The 18,470-nt window shown below is 37.7% G+C and overlaps 2 protein-coding genes across 9 annotated transcripts in view; both read right to left on the bottom strand.

The window, feature by feature from the left end:
* Positions 1 to 7,091, bottom strand: part of LOC122992175 (bromodomain adjacent to zinc finger domain protein 2B) — a 62,633-nt gene extending 55,542 nt beyond the window's left edge. For 5 of the 7 annotated variants that reach the window (XM_044365844.1, XM_044365846.1, XM_044365848.1 and 2 more), the window contains exon 1: positions 6,848 to 7,090. The gene's annotated coding sequence lies outside the window, so the exon portion shown is untranslated. Of the gene's footprint in view, positions 1 to 6,314; positions 6,407 to 6,847 lie in introns of those variants that run through there. The other 2 variants (XM_044365847.1, XM_044365845.1) reach the window with 2 other exon arrangements.
* Positions 7,092 to 12,518: 5,427 nt separating this feature from the next.
* cd302 (CD302 molecule) lies at positions 12,519 to 17,831 on the bottom strand. 2 transcript variants are annotated; one of them, XR_006405924.1, is made up of 7 exons: positions 17,675 to 17,830; positions 15,907 to 16,032; positions 15,701 to 15,811; positions 14,658 to 14,840; positions 14,437 to 14,457; positions 13,875 to 14,294; positions 12,519 to 13,839 (listed from the first exon to the last, which is right to left on the bottom strand). XR_006405924.1 is itself a non-coding variant. In XM_044365282.1 (6 exons), the coding sequence occupies exons 1-6, from the start codon at positions 17,760 to 17,762 to the stop codon at positions 14,092 to 14,094; spliced, it is 732 nt and encodes a 243-aa protein (XP_044221217.1). In that variant the 5' UTR covers positions 17,763 to 17,831; the 3' UTR covers positions 12,519 to 14,091. The 2 variants fall into 2 exon arrangements, 1 of the variants encoding a protein (XP_044221217.1); XM_044365282.1 differs by having other exon boundaries at positions 12,519 to 14,294; positions 17,675 to 17,831.
* Between the last annotated feature and the right edge of the window lie 639 nt (positions 17,832 to 18,470).

The following is an 18,470-nucleotide window of genomic DNA, read 5'->3' as shown; positions in this document are numbered from 1 at the left end:
CCAGAGCTTCAACCATTCTGCTTTTTGGTGTTCTGTTTTAGTAAATATCATTTCTCAAAGCTGCTTGTTTATTATCATTTACTCTTATGATTATGTTACATGTTATTTTCTACTTAATACAATTCTTTTAATTCTAACAGTGGACTGCTACTGGCTTCTGAGTGTTTCTCTAAATGTTTTGCTTACAGCCCCTGTATTCAGCAACTATTTCAGGCCTAGATGACAATTGCAAAGGTATAACAAGCACAAGCATTTGGTTAGGATTTCAGAGGCTATTTAATCTGCACATCACAGGTAACACATTACTGGCCCAGCCACATATCTTCAAAACCGATTCGGCTTATAATCAAAATGTCAAGGAAGACAGGTGCAATGGCTTTCACGTGGAGCTCACTTCATGTCACAGTGACCTATTCGAACTAAATTGATCCTTTTAAAATGTCTGGCCGTAACAGGCTCTCAATGAAATTAACAGACCTTCCACTTTCCTCTGCCACATTTAGGCTTTGTCCCCCTGAGAAAAAAGTCCACTAATGAGTGAGTGACAAGAGAATGCATTTTATAATATAAAGATTTCATTACCTTTCCACTCTCTACCTTCTAAATCAGCCATATTAACCCTCAGAGACCCGCAGGGGTGTCTGCACCCTCGGCTGTCATTACTGTCTTTCAGAGACTGTAGTGGGCTCAGTTTTAAAGCCAGTGAAGATACTGGTATCAAATGAAACAAGACGACCTAAGGCACCCATTGGTACCAACCATGTCATGATAGCTTGTTGGGAAGGGGGGAAAAAATGCTCCGAAGATAGGCAAAATTTTGGCAAGGGAAAAACTGGCATGACCATTTTCAAAGGGGTCCCTTGACCACTCACCTCAAGATATTGGAATGACATGGGGTCTATGGGTATCCATGAGTCTCCCCTTTACAGATATGCAGTTTTGGGCAAAAACCATACATTTTTTGCAAGCAGTATAGATGTTATTTTTGCCTTTTCTAAAAATGGTGTTTTTGAATATTTCTGCATACTGAGATCCCTAAACAGTTTTGGAATTGAATAAATTTGGTATGACTGGAAAGCTGAGACTATTGTGGATTCAATTGTATTCATGTGTGATGATGTTGGTCCGCATAATAGCCATTTCATTGTAGTGAGATCATCTTTTGAAAACTGACCTCACTGTATAAAATGGCCTATTGTGACCTCTAGGATAATCACAGCCTCATGAAACTTTACAACCACAAACTAGAGACTGAGGCCATTCAGAGGATGTTTGGATTTTCTAGGTGTATTATTGACAATATGGGGTTTCTGAGCAATTTCCAAAACAGAAGTACTTGCCATCCAATCGCAGAAAAATGCAATTCTTACAGAAATCTCCAAATGTCAAAAGTTTTTGATACCAAATCACAGCATGATTTTTTCTATGATGTTTCTTAAGGTCTTGGTGTCTTAATGTGGTATTGCGGAGGGATATTTGACCATTTTTATCAATTCTCGAGTGTTCAAAAATTGTTAAATTTTACACCAAATCTATGTAACAAACACTATCAACTCAAAAATTGCTGCAACAACTTATGAGACATAAATGAGCATTGGAATGATGACCATATACTTCCATCATAATGTTCTGTGCTTTCAAAATTTGAATAGGTGCCTAACCAAAACTAAATTAATCTTCAGGTTCCCAGCTTTCAGATGATGTATACCACTTCTACGTGGCATATAGTGTTGACCTGCCATCTCCCCCTAAAGATCCCCTGTTCCCCCCTAAAAAAAGACAAAAATGGGTCTATTGTGGGTCTCTAAGGGTTAACACTGGAAATCTAATAGCTTTCAAGAGTAGCCTCGGTGCTCTCACATCACTAGAATGAAACACTTCTTGTGTGCCATCTACATGCGGGTCACCTTGCAGTTCCATCTGTGTCATTTTGTAGTGTGAATACCAGTGAAAAAGAGGCACTCGAATGTTTCATTCAATATCAAGAGTAAAAAGGTCGCTCTCCAGTCTCTAATGATGGGCTGCTGCAAGAATTCCTTGGACTACTACAATACAAGGCTGAGCCTCCTCAGGTTACTCAGCTGTCCATCTATCTGGCTCTTACTCTTACTAGCTGTCAGTGTTGACATTTTTATTGTTAAACATGACAATCATGTTTCCCTTGTTTTATTTGCCTTGCCACAATGTTCCTTATTGCCATGCCCAGATATTTGTGGGAAAACATTGGCAGTGAACGGAATATTTTGTCGATATATGAATAATATTCACATTCTTTCTGATATATTGCAGATATGTTGATGGAAACCATAAAACATGAAGTAGTATGTTTCTCTTATTACATATTTTGCTAATGCAAAATTGAATTGCACAAGCATAATGTGTGAGAAAAGCAGATATTGTCAAACAGGCTATCAAAATATTGCTGGTGGTTCAGGCCTGAACTATGTCGAGAGCAGCCTCCACAATACAATTAGTCATCAAAACCAGTTTGATCAAACTTGAGGGTGAAATAACGCTTCAAATCAAAGTGCAAGCTTTCCATTCATTTTCTCCAAAAACTATACATGCAACAGTTTTGATTGCTGAGGTCATTTATCAAGCAAAAACACCAACATATTTGCTTGTTTCAGTTTCTAAAATGTAAGGATTTGCTACTTTTCTCTATTTAGACTAAACTATTAATCAATTCTTTTTGATCAATCGCCACATTGATCCATAATGCAAATGATCATTAGTTGCAGCTTTAAAAAGAGTCAGCAATAATCCAGCAGTAGATGTGTCTACATATTGTTACCTTGTAGAGATTATTTCTTATAGAGATTATTTCCAGATAATCCACTCCAGCCAAACTGAGGATCAGATTTAACCACTCAGCTAAAACACTTTTTCTCGGCAATACAATAAAAAGAATTACAGTTTACAATTGTGCTGTTTCTTTAAAATAGTAATGTGCAAAAGTTTTTCAAGTACTTATAAGAGATGGAGTTGCAATACTCTCACTGCATGCCAAGATGCATGCACACTGTCTATGGTGATGGAAGAATTTAGTCAATTTGGTTCACTAAGCCATAGATTTTCGGCCTCTGCTGATCCAGACATTTTTAGGGATGAATTTCTTTTCTCCAGTCTCTTATCAGGGCAGACAATATTGAGTAAAAATTAAATATTTAAAAATGTGGCTGCAGCAGCATGCCTAGCACAGCTAAAGTGGAAGTGTTTGTGGCAGCAGTGTCCAGATTTTAAATGCATGAGGATCAATAAAAAAAAAAATAAATAAATAAAAAAAAAAGAGGCTGCAGAGGCGCAGACTTTGTGTGTGAGAGTGGTATGGTTTACAACAGTAACTGGACTAAAGGTCAGCCTTTCTCGTGCAACTATCTGACTCAGAATTATGATTATGGAGTCAATTCATCCATTCTCAGCTGGCCTGCAAGTCCTGCAGCAAAACACGCAAATAAATACTGAACAGCCAAACAAACAGACCACACCACTCGCATTTTAAACAGCATTTTAAACAGCCCCATTAACAGTCACGGAAACATCATTGATTCAAATAAAGCACTATGACAAGCATCTCCAGGCGGAGAGAAAAATAGACCAGGAAGATGAGTGAAAAAGAGTAATCTCCCTGACATATTCCTAATAATCCACCTCCCTCGTGCCGCTTCCCCCGAAGCTCACCCAATCATAAAGTGTCAACACTGACCTACAAAAAGGGACTCCCGTCAAGCCTTACATGTTTAAAAACATCAATCACAGCAGACAAAGAGGGTACATTGAATTATACAGTATTAACCTTCAGGGCTTGCATATAAAGACCACAGATTTATGTATGCTTGTATGTAAAGAGCCTCTGCACTGTTCCTTACACCAAGCAGGCTGCCAAATTGATGAACCCACTCAGCCCTCAGCAGGAGTCCAGCATCTTTGATTAATGAGTGCAAACTTGTGGAAAGGGTAAGAATAGGAGAGACAGGGTGAAAATGGGTGAAAACACAATTATTAACAGTCTTGCTCTTGAAAGGGCCAAAGGGACATAAAAAAAGGGGACCATCTCATATTCTGTAAGAACATACCAAGAGGGGCCAAGAAAGTCTGACAAACCAGATGTGTTCATGTGATCCCACTTGAAATGGTAAGCTGAAATGGTAAGCACTGTGACCAATTCAGCAAAAGAAAAAACACAAAGCCGGTTAACATAGCTTGGCAGCCAAGGCAATGTGAGATACAGTAGTAGATCACTGAATCTACTAGTATGTGGTATGCTACTGATAGTATATAAGGTCTTCATGTATTGTCAAGTAAACGAGATACTGAGATACTGACACAAAGATACGGTTTTATCAAGTTTTACAATGCATCAAGAAAGAGTAACTAAAAAATAGCTCGCTATTAAGTGGATAAATCTGAGAAATACAATTGAGCGGAAAATTATCTGTTATAATTTGACTGATGACATTTAAAAAGTGCTGTTTCAAGTAATTTCGCAACCATGAGCTACATTTGAGTCTTTGGAGCACTGAAGAACATTGATTACTCAATGTTAAAACCTCATATCTAGAACGTAGCACTTCAACATTGTTCTCCTTGTAGATGTTGTCAAGGACATGTGATCTGAATAAATATGAGGCAAATTTAGTGACCTTCTACCTGTGTTTTGATTCATTGGCAGTTACTGGATGCATGCATAACACATCAAGGCTGTGATCTGATTTATCTTGCTGCCTTGGCTACTGAAGCCATTTAAATGATGGACTTTACTAGGAATAATGTTTACTGCCGTTTCACTTAAGACTGTATGTGCCCTTTGCACGTGCTAGTTCGTGAACATCAATTATATCGGTAAAGGTAAATTAGTTCTTATGTGCGGCGAACAAAAGATGCCTGCCAAAACTGAAATGACCTCAGTAGAATTTACACCACAAATAATCTTTGTATTGAATTAGCCTAAATACTCCTGTATGAAGTGTGCTTGACGCTGCCATGGCAAAGTTTGAAAGGGACTAGTTAAATGCCAGAAAAAAAAGAACTTGTCCAGGTTTTAACAAACTACAGCCCTCACGGAAGACGTTTTGACATGTCGGGAGACGTAGTAGTAAAAGTACAGATGTAAATAATAATAAGTCATGATGGCTGAATTCCATTTAGCTGCTTAAGGTTCAGGGTCCCGGTATTGTGCATGTTGGCTCACTGTCAAACTGTCATGGCTTTACTGGGACACTTGAATAAATCAGTGCCTCATTAGGAACACCTGTGCTTCTCCTACAACGATAAGTCAAAATGTCTGCTCTGAAAAATCCTATGACATATCAAGGACAGTCTTCATCATTTATTTAATGTGCAATAAGTTTATTGTTGCACTTTAAATGTAGTTTTTCTAGTTTGTGCTTCTGTGGCCTCAATGCCAGTCAGTGTGTGTGAGTGTGTGTGTGCTCACGACTGACAGACAAAAGTATTATAGGTCATTCATATTAATTTCTATTAGGCTTCTTCAAATTTAGAGGAAGCTGACCCAGCACAAAACCATACTGCATAGGAGAGAAATCAGGACAATGTTAAAATGTCCTGATTTCTGCATTGGAAATAAGACCTATGGCACCCAGATTTGGCAGCAACTACAAGGCTTAAAAACTGAATTTCTAGGGCTAAACACATGTGTGACATTTCATCCCATGATATAACATGGGATATAAGATGACATAAAATCTATTTTAAAATCTCATAAATCAAACTTCCCATAACTCCAAAACCTTTTATATTTTATGTGATGACATTCGGTTCAATTTTAAATGAACAGAAATCAATGTCGTTTCTTTCTAATCTTTTCTCCTCCAAAGTTTCATAACTTTGTTACAGATAAACGCCGTTTCGTTAGACAGTGCTAATTTAAATAACCCAAGATGGCGAATGCCTTGTTGTTAATATGAAAGCAGAAAAAATGGAGGGTATTGTCATAATCTCAAAGGGTAAATTTCAGCCCAGACCGCAGCTGCTGCATTAGCTGCGCTCCCCTTTAAGAGGAAGCCACAAAAAGAGAGGATAGAGAGGGGGGAGAGACACCAGCAGGATGCCCGGCTTCAACACGGATAACAAAACATTTAATAGGAAAGATGAAGGAGATAAAACATTAAGAAAACACAGCTGTATTATACCCAGTTGTTGGATAAATTCATGACATGTTCTCACACGAAGCTTCAAAGCACAACAAGCATTACACATGCAGCCAGACTTTTTTTTTTGTTAAATGATACACTCCTACAAGAAGCGTACTGTGAGCTGAAAACCTAATATTTCTTACAAGCTAACTTACGTACATGTTTTCATCGGCGGTTCATTAACGTTTCTGGATAAACGGTGAATCCGCAGAGTGGACCAGCTGGCAACAAAGACAGGATGCATGCTGCAAGGTAAACACAAGACTGGACAGCACTGCCTGCCTGCCTGCCTGCCTGTGTCTGTGTGCCAAGTACCGGTGTCACGTTAACGTTAGTTACCCAACTGTGTCCAAACACTCTTTTTGCGACCAAGTTACCATTTCAACATGAGAACAGTTATATTCTGGACAAAGTTTAGCTCGGCAACATCCACAAACGCTATATCTACTTTTGACATCAACTTTTTTTTTTAAATCGCCGTGTTGCACTCACGGAGCGGACAACCGGCAAGTGTAGGAGAAGGATGCTACCGCTATGGGTTTAACGTTAGCAAATGAACGTTAGCTTAGCGGTTAGCTCCGGACGACAGAAATCCATAAAATAACAGAGCTGAACGTACGTTAGTGAGTTTTATCACCTAGCAAGCTAAGGTTACTAACTCCCCATGGCTAAACAAGGAATATACAACTCACCTTATCGCTGAAAAGCCGTGTATTCCTTTAAAAAAAAAAAAAAAAAAGCGAAATTGAAAATAAAACTGTTATTAGTTCACTTCCCAGTTTAGCGCTGTTTGAGAAAGATGAATGATGAATTGATGTGTTTAGTGTTTGAGTCTCGGCCGGGTGGGAGGAGGGAGTGTGACTGAGCGTGTTGGTGTCTAATCGCAGATTGAACAGACTGACTGTCCTCCCGTTTCACTCAACTCAAGAGAAGTGACGTCAGCTGAAGCCTTCTACAATGCAAACTTTTGTTCTCAAGACTGCAGCCAGCAAGTGCACAAAGTGACAACATCAGCATGCACTGCTGCACAGTAGTAAATGTAAAAATAGATGCCATAATGCTGCATATGTCTAATGGTATTCATTTATGAATATTACAACATCTTCATAAGCTACTGCTCAGTACTCTCGTACATTTATGCATTAACTCCTTTACAAACAGGTGCGCACAGTTTCAGATGCTTTCAATCTCCACTAGATCCCTGGCATGACAGTGAAAGCAAATTTGTCAGATGCTACAAGTTTGTTTGTTTGTTTATACAGTAACCCCTAAATGAACCCCAATATAACCCCTAAAATATACTGGGCTATATAGGTCACCAAGAGGCTGATGTAAGTTTGAATCTTTCATTCAAAATAAGAACAAGAAAAAATTGTTAAGGAAAAGTTATGCTGCATACATGCTCATAGCTTGTTTTATGGTTTATAATCAAAGGAGGCATACACAATAGGTCTTAATGGCATTAACAGTTTGCACATTGTGGTGCATATACAGTGCTGTTGGTGTGTCTAAATTCTCAAAGTAAGACTGAATGACAAGATCAATAAATAATGTCTTTTTTTGTTGAAAGTTTGATGACTCTTCAGTATGAATAATAGTTCAGTTCAGTCTTGATTTTATTGTCCTTCATGGGAAATTTGGCTTGCAGCATGGCGAGAACAGACACGTCAAAACAGACTCATCCAACAGCAAAAACAACAAGAGATCATCGATTAGAAAACATAACATGCAACAGCAGTAAGACCAATAAGTGATAACAATAAGTGAAAACAATGTGAAACAGATGAACCAATAAATAACAATAAGGTTATAAACAAAACACAGGTGTGCCCTTTAATACAGAGGGTGTACATTAATTTATAGAGTGCAAATTAAGGGATTTTATTGCATATATTAAGAAGGACTGTTTGACTCTATTACACCTGGCCCTCAGGAGTCTATATATCTATTCCAAAGGAGGCAGCTTAAAGTCTTTAGTGATAGTGGCCATCAGTGGTGTTTTCCACTGTTTTCCTTTTGCCAGACTCTTATTTGAAAACGTATGGACTGCTCATTTCAGACCATGACCACATGTTGCTTAAAATGTGTTTAAGAAACTATTAACAAGGTGTTTGTGTTTAAGTGATGGTTGTAATTAAATAAAAAAAATATGCATCCAATGTAGTGACCACTGTCTGCCCTTTTTTTGCTAACGTTAAGCACATAACTGGCAACAGGCAACGGGGTACATTTACAACACATTGTAACACTGTGACAATGTTCTGTGGTGCTGTATATCCAGTGTGTACATATCGCAAATTACACAGTATAAGACTTTGCAATGAATCAAGTCAAGTAAGCTTCTTCTAAGAGGTTAGTTTTAAAATACACCTGAGAATCTGGTACGTTAGATGTCTGTGTTTTATTTCTGGATAGATTAAACAAAAAGCAACAGTATGATGCATTGTGTTGTCTTTTTTGTAAAAAAGACGCTGTGTTTCAGTGTTCAGAGGACACAGTGGGTTTCAATCCAGGGCACTGCACCTTTTCACCAATGCACACTGAACATGGAGTTGAGCTAATTGGATACAGTAATTAAGGCACAAAGGCTCATTTGAATTAAAGATGTGGAGAAAAAAAAAATCCTTGATCAGCATTTGTAAGATTTAAAATGGGTTTATTTGCTTGTTCATCATCCCTTGTGCTCATTGATTTTTCTCCCCTTGTAATTCTGTGTCATTTCAGATGCTGCAGTCACAGGAGCTACTGGCCTGCCTGGTTAAACACACATGGTGAGAGATGAAAAAATTATTTGATGAATTTGTCAGCTGCACAACAGGATACCTGGGTTTTTTCTGTTTGTATTGGACAACCCCCATTAGAGAGAATGAGCAATTGGAGAGATCAGAGCAGCATCACCACAAAAAAACCTTTCCTGGCGGTGGGTTTTTTTTCACGTCGTGCAATCAAAATGTCAGCCCACCTTGGTCATTTGTAACATAATAAATCGCAGTCGATGGCTGCGATGCAAGCAGCATGCTGGGGGAAGGGCAGTCTGTCCTCTTTAAAGGGATTTTTTTAAAGTCTTGATTAGAAAGTATAATGAGATACCAAAGACACAGCAAAGATGATCTCTCTAGAGACTGATGGAAAACAAATTAACACCAAAGCCTTCCAGCACTGCATATGCGTTTGATTTAGGAAATGGTACAGTCTCCGGGATAAAAATGGGGTAAATTAATCTTATAAAATCTTTGCAACAATTCTTTGGAGTTAAATGATCTGCCATGCCATGTGAGTCGTCAGATAGGAAGATGTAAACTTGGTAGTCACACACAAAAACTGTATCATCTTACTCATATCATGTAATTGTATAAGTGAAAACTTAAAGTTGAATTACTTTTTTGCCATGAATTGAAAGGAAACCATAAATGAATAATGTAACAAGATGATAAAACATGTTTTTGCATTTATTTTGAATAAAAAACACAAAGGTGTGGCACTCCATATTAAAATTGTGATTTGAAATAGGCCAGGTTTATGCATTCATTTTACAGATCCGAACTGTAATGTAATTAAGTGAAGTGTTGTATGTGTCTTGACGTGATGTGAAATAGAGTATTCTGTATCTAGAATAGGTGGCCAGAGATGCAGTCATCTAAATAGTGGCCTTTGTTTTCCTCTGTTATTTGGAGCATGTTCCAGTGCAGTGAACGGGGGAGAAACATGAGACTTCCAGAAGATGAAAGACAGATGCTTTCCACTTCTGTTTACAGACACCTTTCCCAGAAAAGACAAGAACATGAATAGAGGATGAGCTAAAACAGAATTAAAAAAAACAACAGAAACAGAAAGACAGGAAAGAGTTCGGGCTCTTTGTAGTTACACAAAAGCCAGCGTCACCACTGTATCCTATATATTTACAAGTTTAAGACAAGTCTGCTTTTTTTGGGTCTGTATTGTATTGTGTTGACACATAACTCGATAATTCACAGGCTTGATGAACCTATGTCTTGTGATCCAACGCGGCTCTCATTTTCATTCCATCTGTCACGCTACTGTATGTCATTTTAATTAGTCATTCTGGGTCAGCGTAGACCTCTTCCTCCTCCAAGCAGTGGTGTGACAGATGCGTGAATGAAATTAATTTGCTATTATTTAAGCAAAAATAGGACATTACTGCTATTGTGATGAGACAACAGCCCCGCTGTGGTAATAAAATCCACACATCCCAGTAAAACAGAAGAGACAGTTTGGGATATGTGGTGGTTACTCATAGATGAAATACAACCCTGTCATTTCCCCCCCAAAAAATCTAATGAGGCTTTTCAGTATGTAATGTTAAAATTAATTATCAAAATTAAAATTATCATAATTGCCTGTGCGGGAAAACACTTTTTTTTTTCTTTGTTGTAAACTGATGACATACAGGAGCTAAACACTTCTCTGTAGCAATGAATAACAAACCTTTGTACGTTCAGGAGACCTAATACAGCTTGATAATCAGACTGAATTTCCATTTTGTTTTCACTTCATTACTCATTCTTTCATTATTTTATTTGAATCACTGTAATAGTTCAGAGACGACGGCAGCAATTGAAGGGGTCTAGAACCAGGCCAGATTGTATATACGCTGTGTGAAGAAAGGAACATTGACAATCACTCTCCAAGCTTTCTCAATGCATCATTCAGAGTTCCACTCAAAGGCTTTTTCAGCGCATGCATCTGTAATGAATTATACTTTGTTGCATATTTATGAGGGTAAATCACTGTTTGGTATTGGGAAAACATGGTCAACTTGAGTTTGAAATTTTGATTTCTGTTTAAGTCTATCCAAGTAAGCCAGCTGTATGTTGACCATATACATTTGAGGTACTCTACATAATTGAACAGTTTGAATAATGTATAAAAAACCCCACCTTTTTGTGTGTATTGTAAATATAGGGATCTTTTACTTTAGTGTTTACATTACTGATGCCAGGAGACCTGTAACAGCCTTACAGACAGATATTGCTGTTCAGCCATTATTATATTAAAATCAGCAGCCTGTCAGCAGATTGCAATTTTGTGTTTTCATTTTTGGCTACTGGGCTACACTTTTATTTATACATAGAAAATTAGCCTTTAAGCTTTGTTTAAGCAAAACTCTTTTCAAATGTCATTGTTATTTTCTAATTCCTTAAGCTTTTGGTGAATGCAAGAGGAAAATTGTACAAAAAAAACAAACAACAAAACTCAAAGAAGAAATATGACATATCCAAACCCACATACCCACACACATAGCCTCTATGGCACCATACTGCAGCCAATGGTCCTCTCCTGCAGGTCACTGCCTTCTGCTGTTTGAACCTTCATCTCGCATCACATGTTAATTATTGGCTACCACGAGACTGCATGACTTTCTTAATCATCAAAAGGACTTTCACCTTAGCTTGGACACATGATAAGCTTTCTTTAATTAATCATTGGATTTCACATTTCATTTACAATGTTTATGTTAAGGATTTATTTCTCCCAGAAATGTTAAATGATGTGTACTTTTTACAGAATAGGTTTTTATTACAGATTGTTTCCCAACAGCAAATATTCACACAACAGTGTCAAACTCAATATCTTTCATAATTCCAAGCCATTCATTATTATTATATCATTAATTATTGGGGGGAAAATCCTTTTCCATGTAATGTCAGAGAAAAAGACACAAGGCAGAAATTTGATTCACTGTCCCACCTGGTGGCCAAATCTAGAAATTACAGGGAATAGTGGAAGTGGGTTTTTTGTTATGGTGCAATATTGGAATTATTCCTGTTTGAAATGAGCAAGTTTGTGCGCAGTCCTTCTCCTTTAAGCAGTATTAGAGTGCCATGTAAACAAATGTTAGTACACAAATGCCCATGATGATTCATTACTGTCTTTAGATGTTACAAATATTTAAATAAGCATCTGCAGCAAAGACCAAGAGTATCTGTTACACCACAGTTTTCTAAGTAGTCTAAAATTAAACGTGCATGAATGGAAACTTTCACTTCTGTTACATCTTGTGTCATGCTGAGATGCCAATAGCGCCACTAGACATTTCAAGGAACCGATACTTTTCAGATGATTTAGTGTAGATATCCTTTTGAAACTAACAGGACTCTATCTTCAGTTTCGGTGTCCTAATTCTTCTTTTTCTACTCAATTGTATACAGAACTGTGCAAAGCTTTTAGGCACTTTAGATGCAGATGGTGTGGCTCCCACAGAGTCCTGATCTCAACATCACAAGGTGACCTATGACTGGAGACATACTATGAAGAATTATACTACATAGAATACTTCTTGATACTGCCTGGTAGCACTTTGTGACTCAGATCAATTCAATCAAAGAAAAAACAAACACTTACTATGGTAAAACATTCTTTATTACGAAAAACACACAAAGGCTCAGATTCTGCCAAATTATTGTCAAATATTGCACAAAAGCATTCATACAAACTGAAAATGCAAAACACTGTATTCCATATTAAGAGGGGTATTTTACACAATGTAATAGTGTCTTTACCATCATTCTGCAATATACCCATGAGATAAGATAGCCAAATCTTGATTGTCTTAAATGTCAAAAGTAGTAGTAGTAGATAGTTTATTTCCAACATCAAAATCATGACAAACACCATAAAAATGTAGCAATAATAATGCCAAGATTGTATTTCATAGGGCAGCAAAAAAAACATTTAAAATACATATTGTACTGTATCATTTGACCAGTTAACCAGTGCAGAAGATTGAAGGTTGATTATTGCGTCATTTTTCTTTCTTTTTTTTTCTTTTCAGTTAGGCACACATCTAGTCACGAGAGAGGGGATTGTGTACTTTTTACCAGCCAAAAAGTTGGTAAAAAAAACCAAAACAAACATTAGCCCAGGACAGAATGCAGGGAAACTGGTCAGGGTGTCTGCTTTAGGACGGTTTTCCATTTCAATTGATTTTTTACTTGGAAAAGAATCTGCTTAATGGACTGCACAACAACACTTCAATGGCAACATTAACATACATGAAGTAATCAAGCAACTGCTCATACAATAGTCTCACTCAGCTTTTGGCCTGATTAAGATAACATGTGGCCTTCATAGTATGTGATTGAGAATTCCTGTTTCTATGAATACTACTTAGGGACTATTTTATGCATGTCCATTTACTCATCATGAGAAGTACTACTTAGCCTGTGAAAATGGATGTATTTTGTCCTCTGTGGCTCTGGGGGGAGCTGTATAAAGTCTGAGGCAATAACCCTTGTGATCCTGACAGGGTTGTCTCAAATTTAGAACAGAAAATGTGTGTCACAAGTTGATGGAGTAGAAGAGACGTGAGCATTTACCAGGCGGGGAGGGTGTAACAAAAAAGAAATCCAACCAATCCAGTGGTTTTAGAGCTTGAGCCATACTAGGGACAAAAAGTCAGCAGGCTCTGCTACACTGATTTGGACCATTCCTTGTATAATCTCCCTCTATTCCCCAACTTTATGGGAATACGATACTAAACAGAACATTTCTGTCTGCTCACCAAAAGTATGAATGCTTTGCTCTTCAGTTCTCCCTCTTTCAACAAGAAATAATGAGTTACTTTCAATATGAGAGAGAAACAATGATCTGAAAAGTTATCCAAGCAATGTGTAGTGCCTGATAAATAGCCTGATGTTACTGTACATCCAATCACGGATGACATGTACACCAGGCTATAGCTAAATTCAATTGATATATATACACAGATGACTCTTTGTTAGTGCAGATGACAAAAAAAGCAGAAATGGTGAGATGTTTTAGGATGTGCCACAGTGAGTGGTTAGTATTGGCGTCAGTTTTTTCTCAATCACACTACATTATTCTGAGTCATCGACATTGTGCTAACCCAAAACTGCTTCAGTAACTGTTTTAAGAGTGGAATCCACCTAGTGAAGAGAGCACAGGCTATAGTTTCCTACGGCACGCTGTCCGTCTCCTCAGCCTCCACCAGGCAGGACCGGTCTGTGTCCAGGACTCTGAACGGAGGGTGGTACTCGAACGCCGTGAAGACAGTAGAGCCCAGATTATGCTTCTGGTGCAGGAACCAAATAACCACTGAGACTCCCATGATAGCTACCACGCTGAGAATGACCAGGGCCGACAGCAGCGCACTAGGTTCTGAGGAGGACAATTAACAATGCAAGGAAGTTCACAAGCTTATAGAAGAATAAGTAGTAAACACAAGCTCATAGAAGAATAAGTAATCACAAGCATAGAGGAATAAGTAAAAAAACAACACCAACAAAAAAGGTTGACTTACTTTGCTTGGCTTCCTCTGCGTCTGAAAAGCAAAATAACACATTGTGAAGCAAGTGAGGGAAAAACAATTCCACCCACATTTTTTCATATGTCACATTAACAAGAATCTTGCTACTGTAAATACTCATGGATCTTTCTTTTTAATAACTTCTGGGAGCTTAATTTAGCAAATCAACAGCCGTTAAAGATAGACTTTATGTGTTGTATTGAAAAAAGTCTTACCCTGAGCTATCTCACAGACCACTCCATTCTCCACATCATCCTCGCAGCTGACATTTTCCCACTTTCCTGTGTCACTATGCAGAGCCACACACCTATCCATGGGCGCAATGTCTGATGGAGAATAGCTGTTTTCCCAGTTGGTGAACTTCACAGGGTCTTCATTGTACCACTTCATGTCATCACCTGACAAGACAGAGCAATCAGCGCTCCAGCGTGAGACACAACAGGCAGCGAGAATACCAGCCTCCTATCACAGGTAAAGTCAGTGAGCCACATGATGGTGGAATTATTATTATTATTATGGCGTTCCTTTTTGCTTTGCCTTTTGTATCACATTCTCAAAAACTGCACTGAACTGTGCTACAGCGCAAAATAATATCGTTGAAAGAAATAACAGATGTGAATTTCCCCTAATTTAAATATGATTTAATGTGTCTGTTCTGTCTGTTAGTTTAATGCAGCTTCCCCTACTGGAAGCATGATTGCTTAAAAACAGGATTTCCTGAAATTGTGGCAGAATTTATAGAGAGAAGGAGGAGTCAGTGTTGTCATACAAGCTTTTAAAAGTAGCAGGCACTGGTAGAAAACAAAGGACAAGCTAACAGACAGCTCTTCAGATTATTTTAGTCAAACATGTTGTTCAGGAAAATACAGAAATAAGCAAACCACAGACAGCAGTGTAAATCTATTTTTAGAAAGTAGAATAGAGAAAATCTTAACTCTGGCTCAACTTTTAAGCCAACATACACAAGCAGTCCTAAAGTTACACAGAAAAATAGAGATAAGTGGACCTTGAGTCAAGATGTTTTTTGTCAAACTGTTGCACAAAACAATCAATGGACTTTTAACACAGTATTTCCTAATTATTACAAACATCTAACCCAAAACCAAAAAACCCTGCAAGGTTCACTGTACATTTTCCTTCTAGTTACCTCCAAATAATTGTAATAAAGTTATGTTTTTCCAATTTTTTGAGAATTAGATTTGATATTATGGAAGTCAGCCTGCATCTTCTCATAGGCCATCGGTCACATGGTACTCACTGTTTGTGTCATAATACATTCCCAGCCACACATTGACACTGCCTTTCCACACCTCTGGGCTATATTTAATGACAAAGTCATTCTCCTCAGCGCTCTGGATGGTCAAAAGCTCTAGAAAAAGGATAACAGCGGAATCACTCACACATTGAAAATACAGTCTATTTTTAATAGTAGCAAAATATGTGATAATAAAATGTTTCATGTACCAAAGCCTTGGCAGAGAGTTTTTGCTCTTTCAAAAGTGTAGCTTTTGATTTTGTCTTCTTCTCCGTGGACAAAGTGGTAACATCTGTCTCTGAAAGGCACCCAGGTGCGTCCATCTCCAGGACAGTCTGAGGAAAGTCAAAAACGTGAGCATCAATAGAAAGATTTGACACCTGAAATATCAAAATTTCTTCTAGCTGTGCACATTTGTGTCGGCCAGTTTACAAGCTACAGGGAGAAACTGACAAAACACTTCATGAAAGATGACTAACTAAACAAACTTACATAACCAAATCACCACATTAAAATGTTGCGACATATTTGACTTTATGTTTGGTTGGATGCCAATTAACACCATTTATCAACCCCCCAATAGACTTTATAAATAAACTAAATAAACTATTTTGTTAGTTAGGTTCTTGTGACCGCTGTTCCTCTTTACTGGTGTCTGTTTGGCAAATGCTGTCATGATATTGTACACTGTTTCTCTTGTGGCTTTTAGACCGCTGCACCTGCTATTTGGTATTAAATAGTTTTCCCTCTTTGGAGCTCGCTTATGGCTGTAAAGATAACTGTCAGACTGCTTTTACAGCTGACAAATGCTGCTACAGTTTATCTGAGAGGTCTCACTTGTGAAGCAGTTTGTGTTTCTAAACTTTACCACAAAGAGACATATTTTTAATCTGTAGCTACTTTCTGTTTTTACTAAATAGCCTACAATTTCAGTGTGCAGACACTCAACTTTTTATTAGTTAAGTTAGTTTTTTCCTTAAGTAAAAGTATCAATACAGCAATGTAAAAATACTCCTTTACAAGTAAAAGTCCTGCATGAAAAATCCTACTTCGGTAAAAGTACATAAGTATTAGCAGCAAAACATAGTTAAAGTATTGCAGTAATAGTAGTGGTTTGGTCCTTTTGACTGATATATTGAGCATCAGTGAGTAATCAGCATGTTACTGTTGTAGCTGTTGAAGGTGGGGCTAGTTTGAACTACTGAAGTCAGCTAGTTTAGTCCAGTGGTTCCCATCCTAGGGGTCAGGCCCCTCCAAGGGGTCACTAGATAAATCTTAGGGGTTGTGAGCTGATTAATGGGAGAGGAAAGAAGAAAAAACAAAGTTCAGATACACAAATCTGTTTTCAGTTTTTTGGAATTTTTCTCTAACCTTTGATTTTTGGTGAAATATTGGATCATTTGAACATTTATTGGAATGAAACCATGTGGGAAGTTTAGATGGAAAAATCACTATTTGGTGAAGCTGTTCACACCATTCATAGAAATCTGAAATGTGATCCCGACTACACACTGCTTTTTGTAAGATGTCAAAAGCCAAAAAGGTTGGAAACCACTGGTTTCATCTTTAACAATGTCTTGTATTTTAAAAGCTTGTTATCTTATCCATTGTGTCAAATCTTCTTCTGAAAAGTAAGTAAAGCTGTCAAATAGTATAAAGTAGCATAACACGGAAATACTCAAGTAAAGCACAAGTACCTCAAAATTATACCTAAGTACACTACTTGAGTACACGTTCTTAGTGGCTAAGTTAAGGGCTAAGTTATGCCCTGTGTGTCGACATTTAGGGACTTTACAGTGATACCTGTAGTCAAAACTTAGTCACGGCTTATCTAATGAAACCCTGTACAGAAAGAGCGCAGATAATAGTCACAGGCCTACGCAGCGCTGCAATCAACGACAGTACAATAAAACCATGCCAGCAAAAACATTACGTTGATTCAGCTTAGAGCGAAGACTCGGATTTCTTAACACTTACCTCCCGTCAAACTCAGCTGAAGCTGTGTACACAACACAAACACACAAAACAATGATCGGGAAAGGTGCTTTTTCCCCTGCGACTCCATGACAGCGGACACAAACTGTTCTTGCACCAAACTAGTTTATGACCTGCTCACTCGACTGTCAGCAACAACGTGAGTCAGACCCCACCCACCGGACAAACATGGCCTCAGCACTTAACACACTTAGAACTACATGTTGATTAGACTGCCTGGACGTCACTTCAGTACAATACACAATATATTATTTAAAATGTTTAAAAAACGATCGGAGAAGACGCCCCCTGAGGAACATTGTTGATTTACTGAAAAGACATAAGGCGTTTAAAATGTGATTTGAGTGTACAGTATCATTATACATAAGCCAGTAAAGTTTGTGGTTTATACACTCATAAAACAATACAAAAACAAAAACAAAAAAACAAAAACAAAAACAAAAACAAAAACAAAAACTCCAAAGCAAAACAAAACAAAACAAAAATACAAACAAAGACAAAACAAACACAAAACAGCAACAACAACAACAACAAAAGCTAAAGGGGCATCTTGCCCCAGTAGTGGGGTAAGATGCTATCTGTGGTAAGATGTCCCCTCTACTAACTTTTAATTTTAGGTATCAACAGACTTTGTAATTAACATAATGCATCCTATCTCATCAAGAGCATTTGCCTTTATTGATTTCTCTCTTACATTGAGTAAAATAACATCTTTTTATAAAGGCTATGTTTATTTAAAGGACCAGTGTGTAAGATTTAGAGACATCTAGTGGTGAGG

Source organism: Thunnus albacares, chromosome 11 (genome assembly GCF_914725855.1).
Source record: "Thunnus albacares chromosome 11, fThuAlb1.1, whole genome shotgun sequence".
NCBI lineage: Eukaryota > Metazoa > Chordata > Actinopteri > Scombriformes > Scombridae > Thunnus > Thunnus albacares.
Note: the sequence above shows the minus strand (reverse complement) of the source record. Positions and strands in the feature narration are given on the sequence as shown.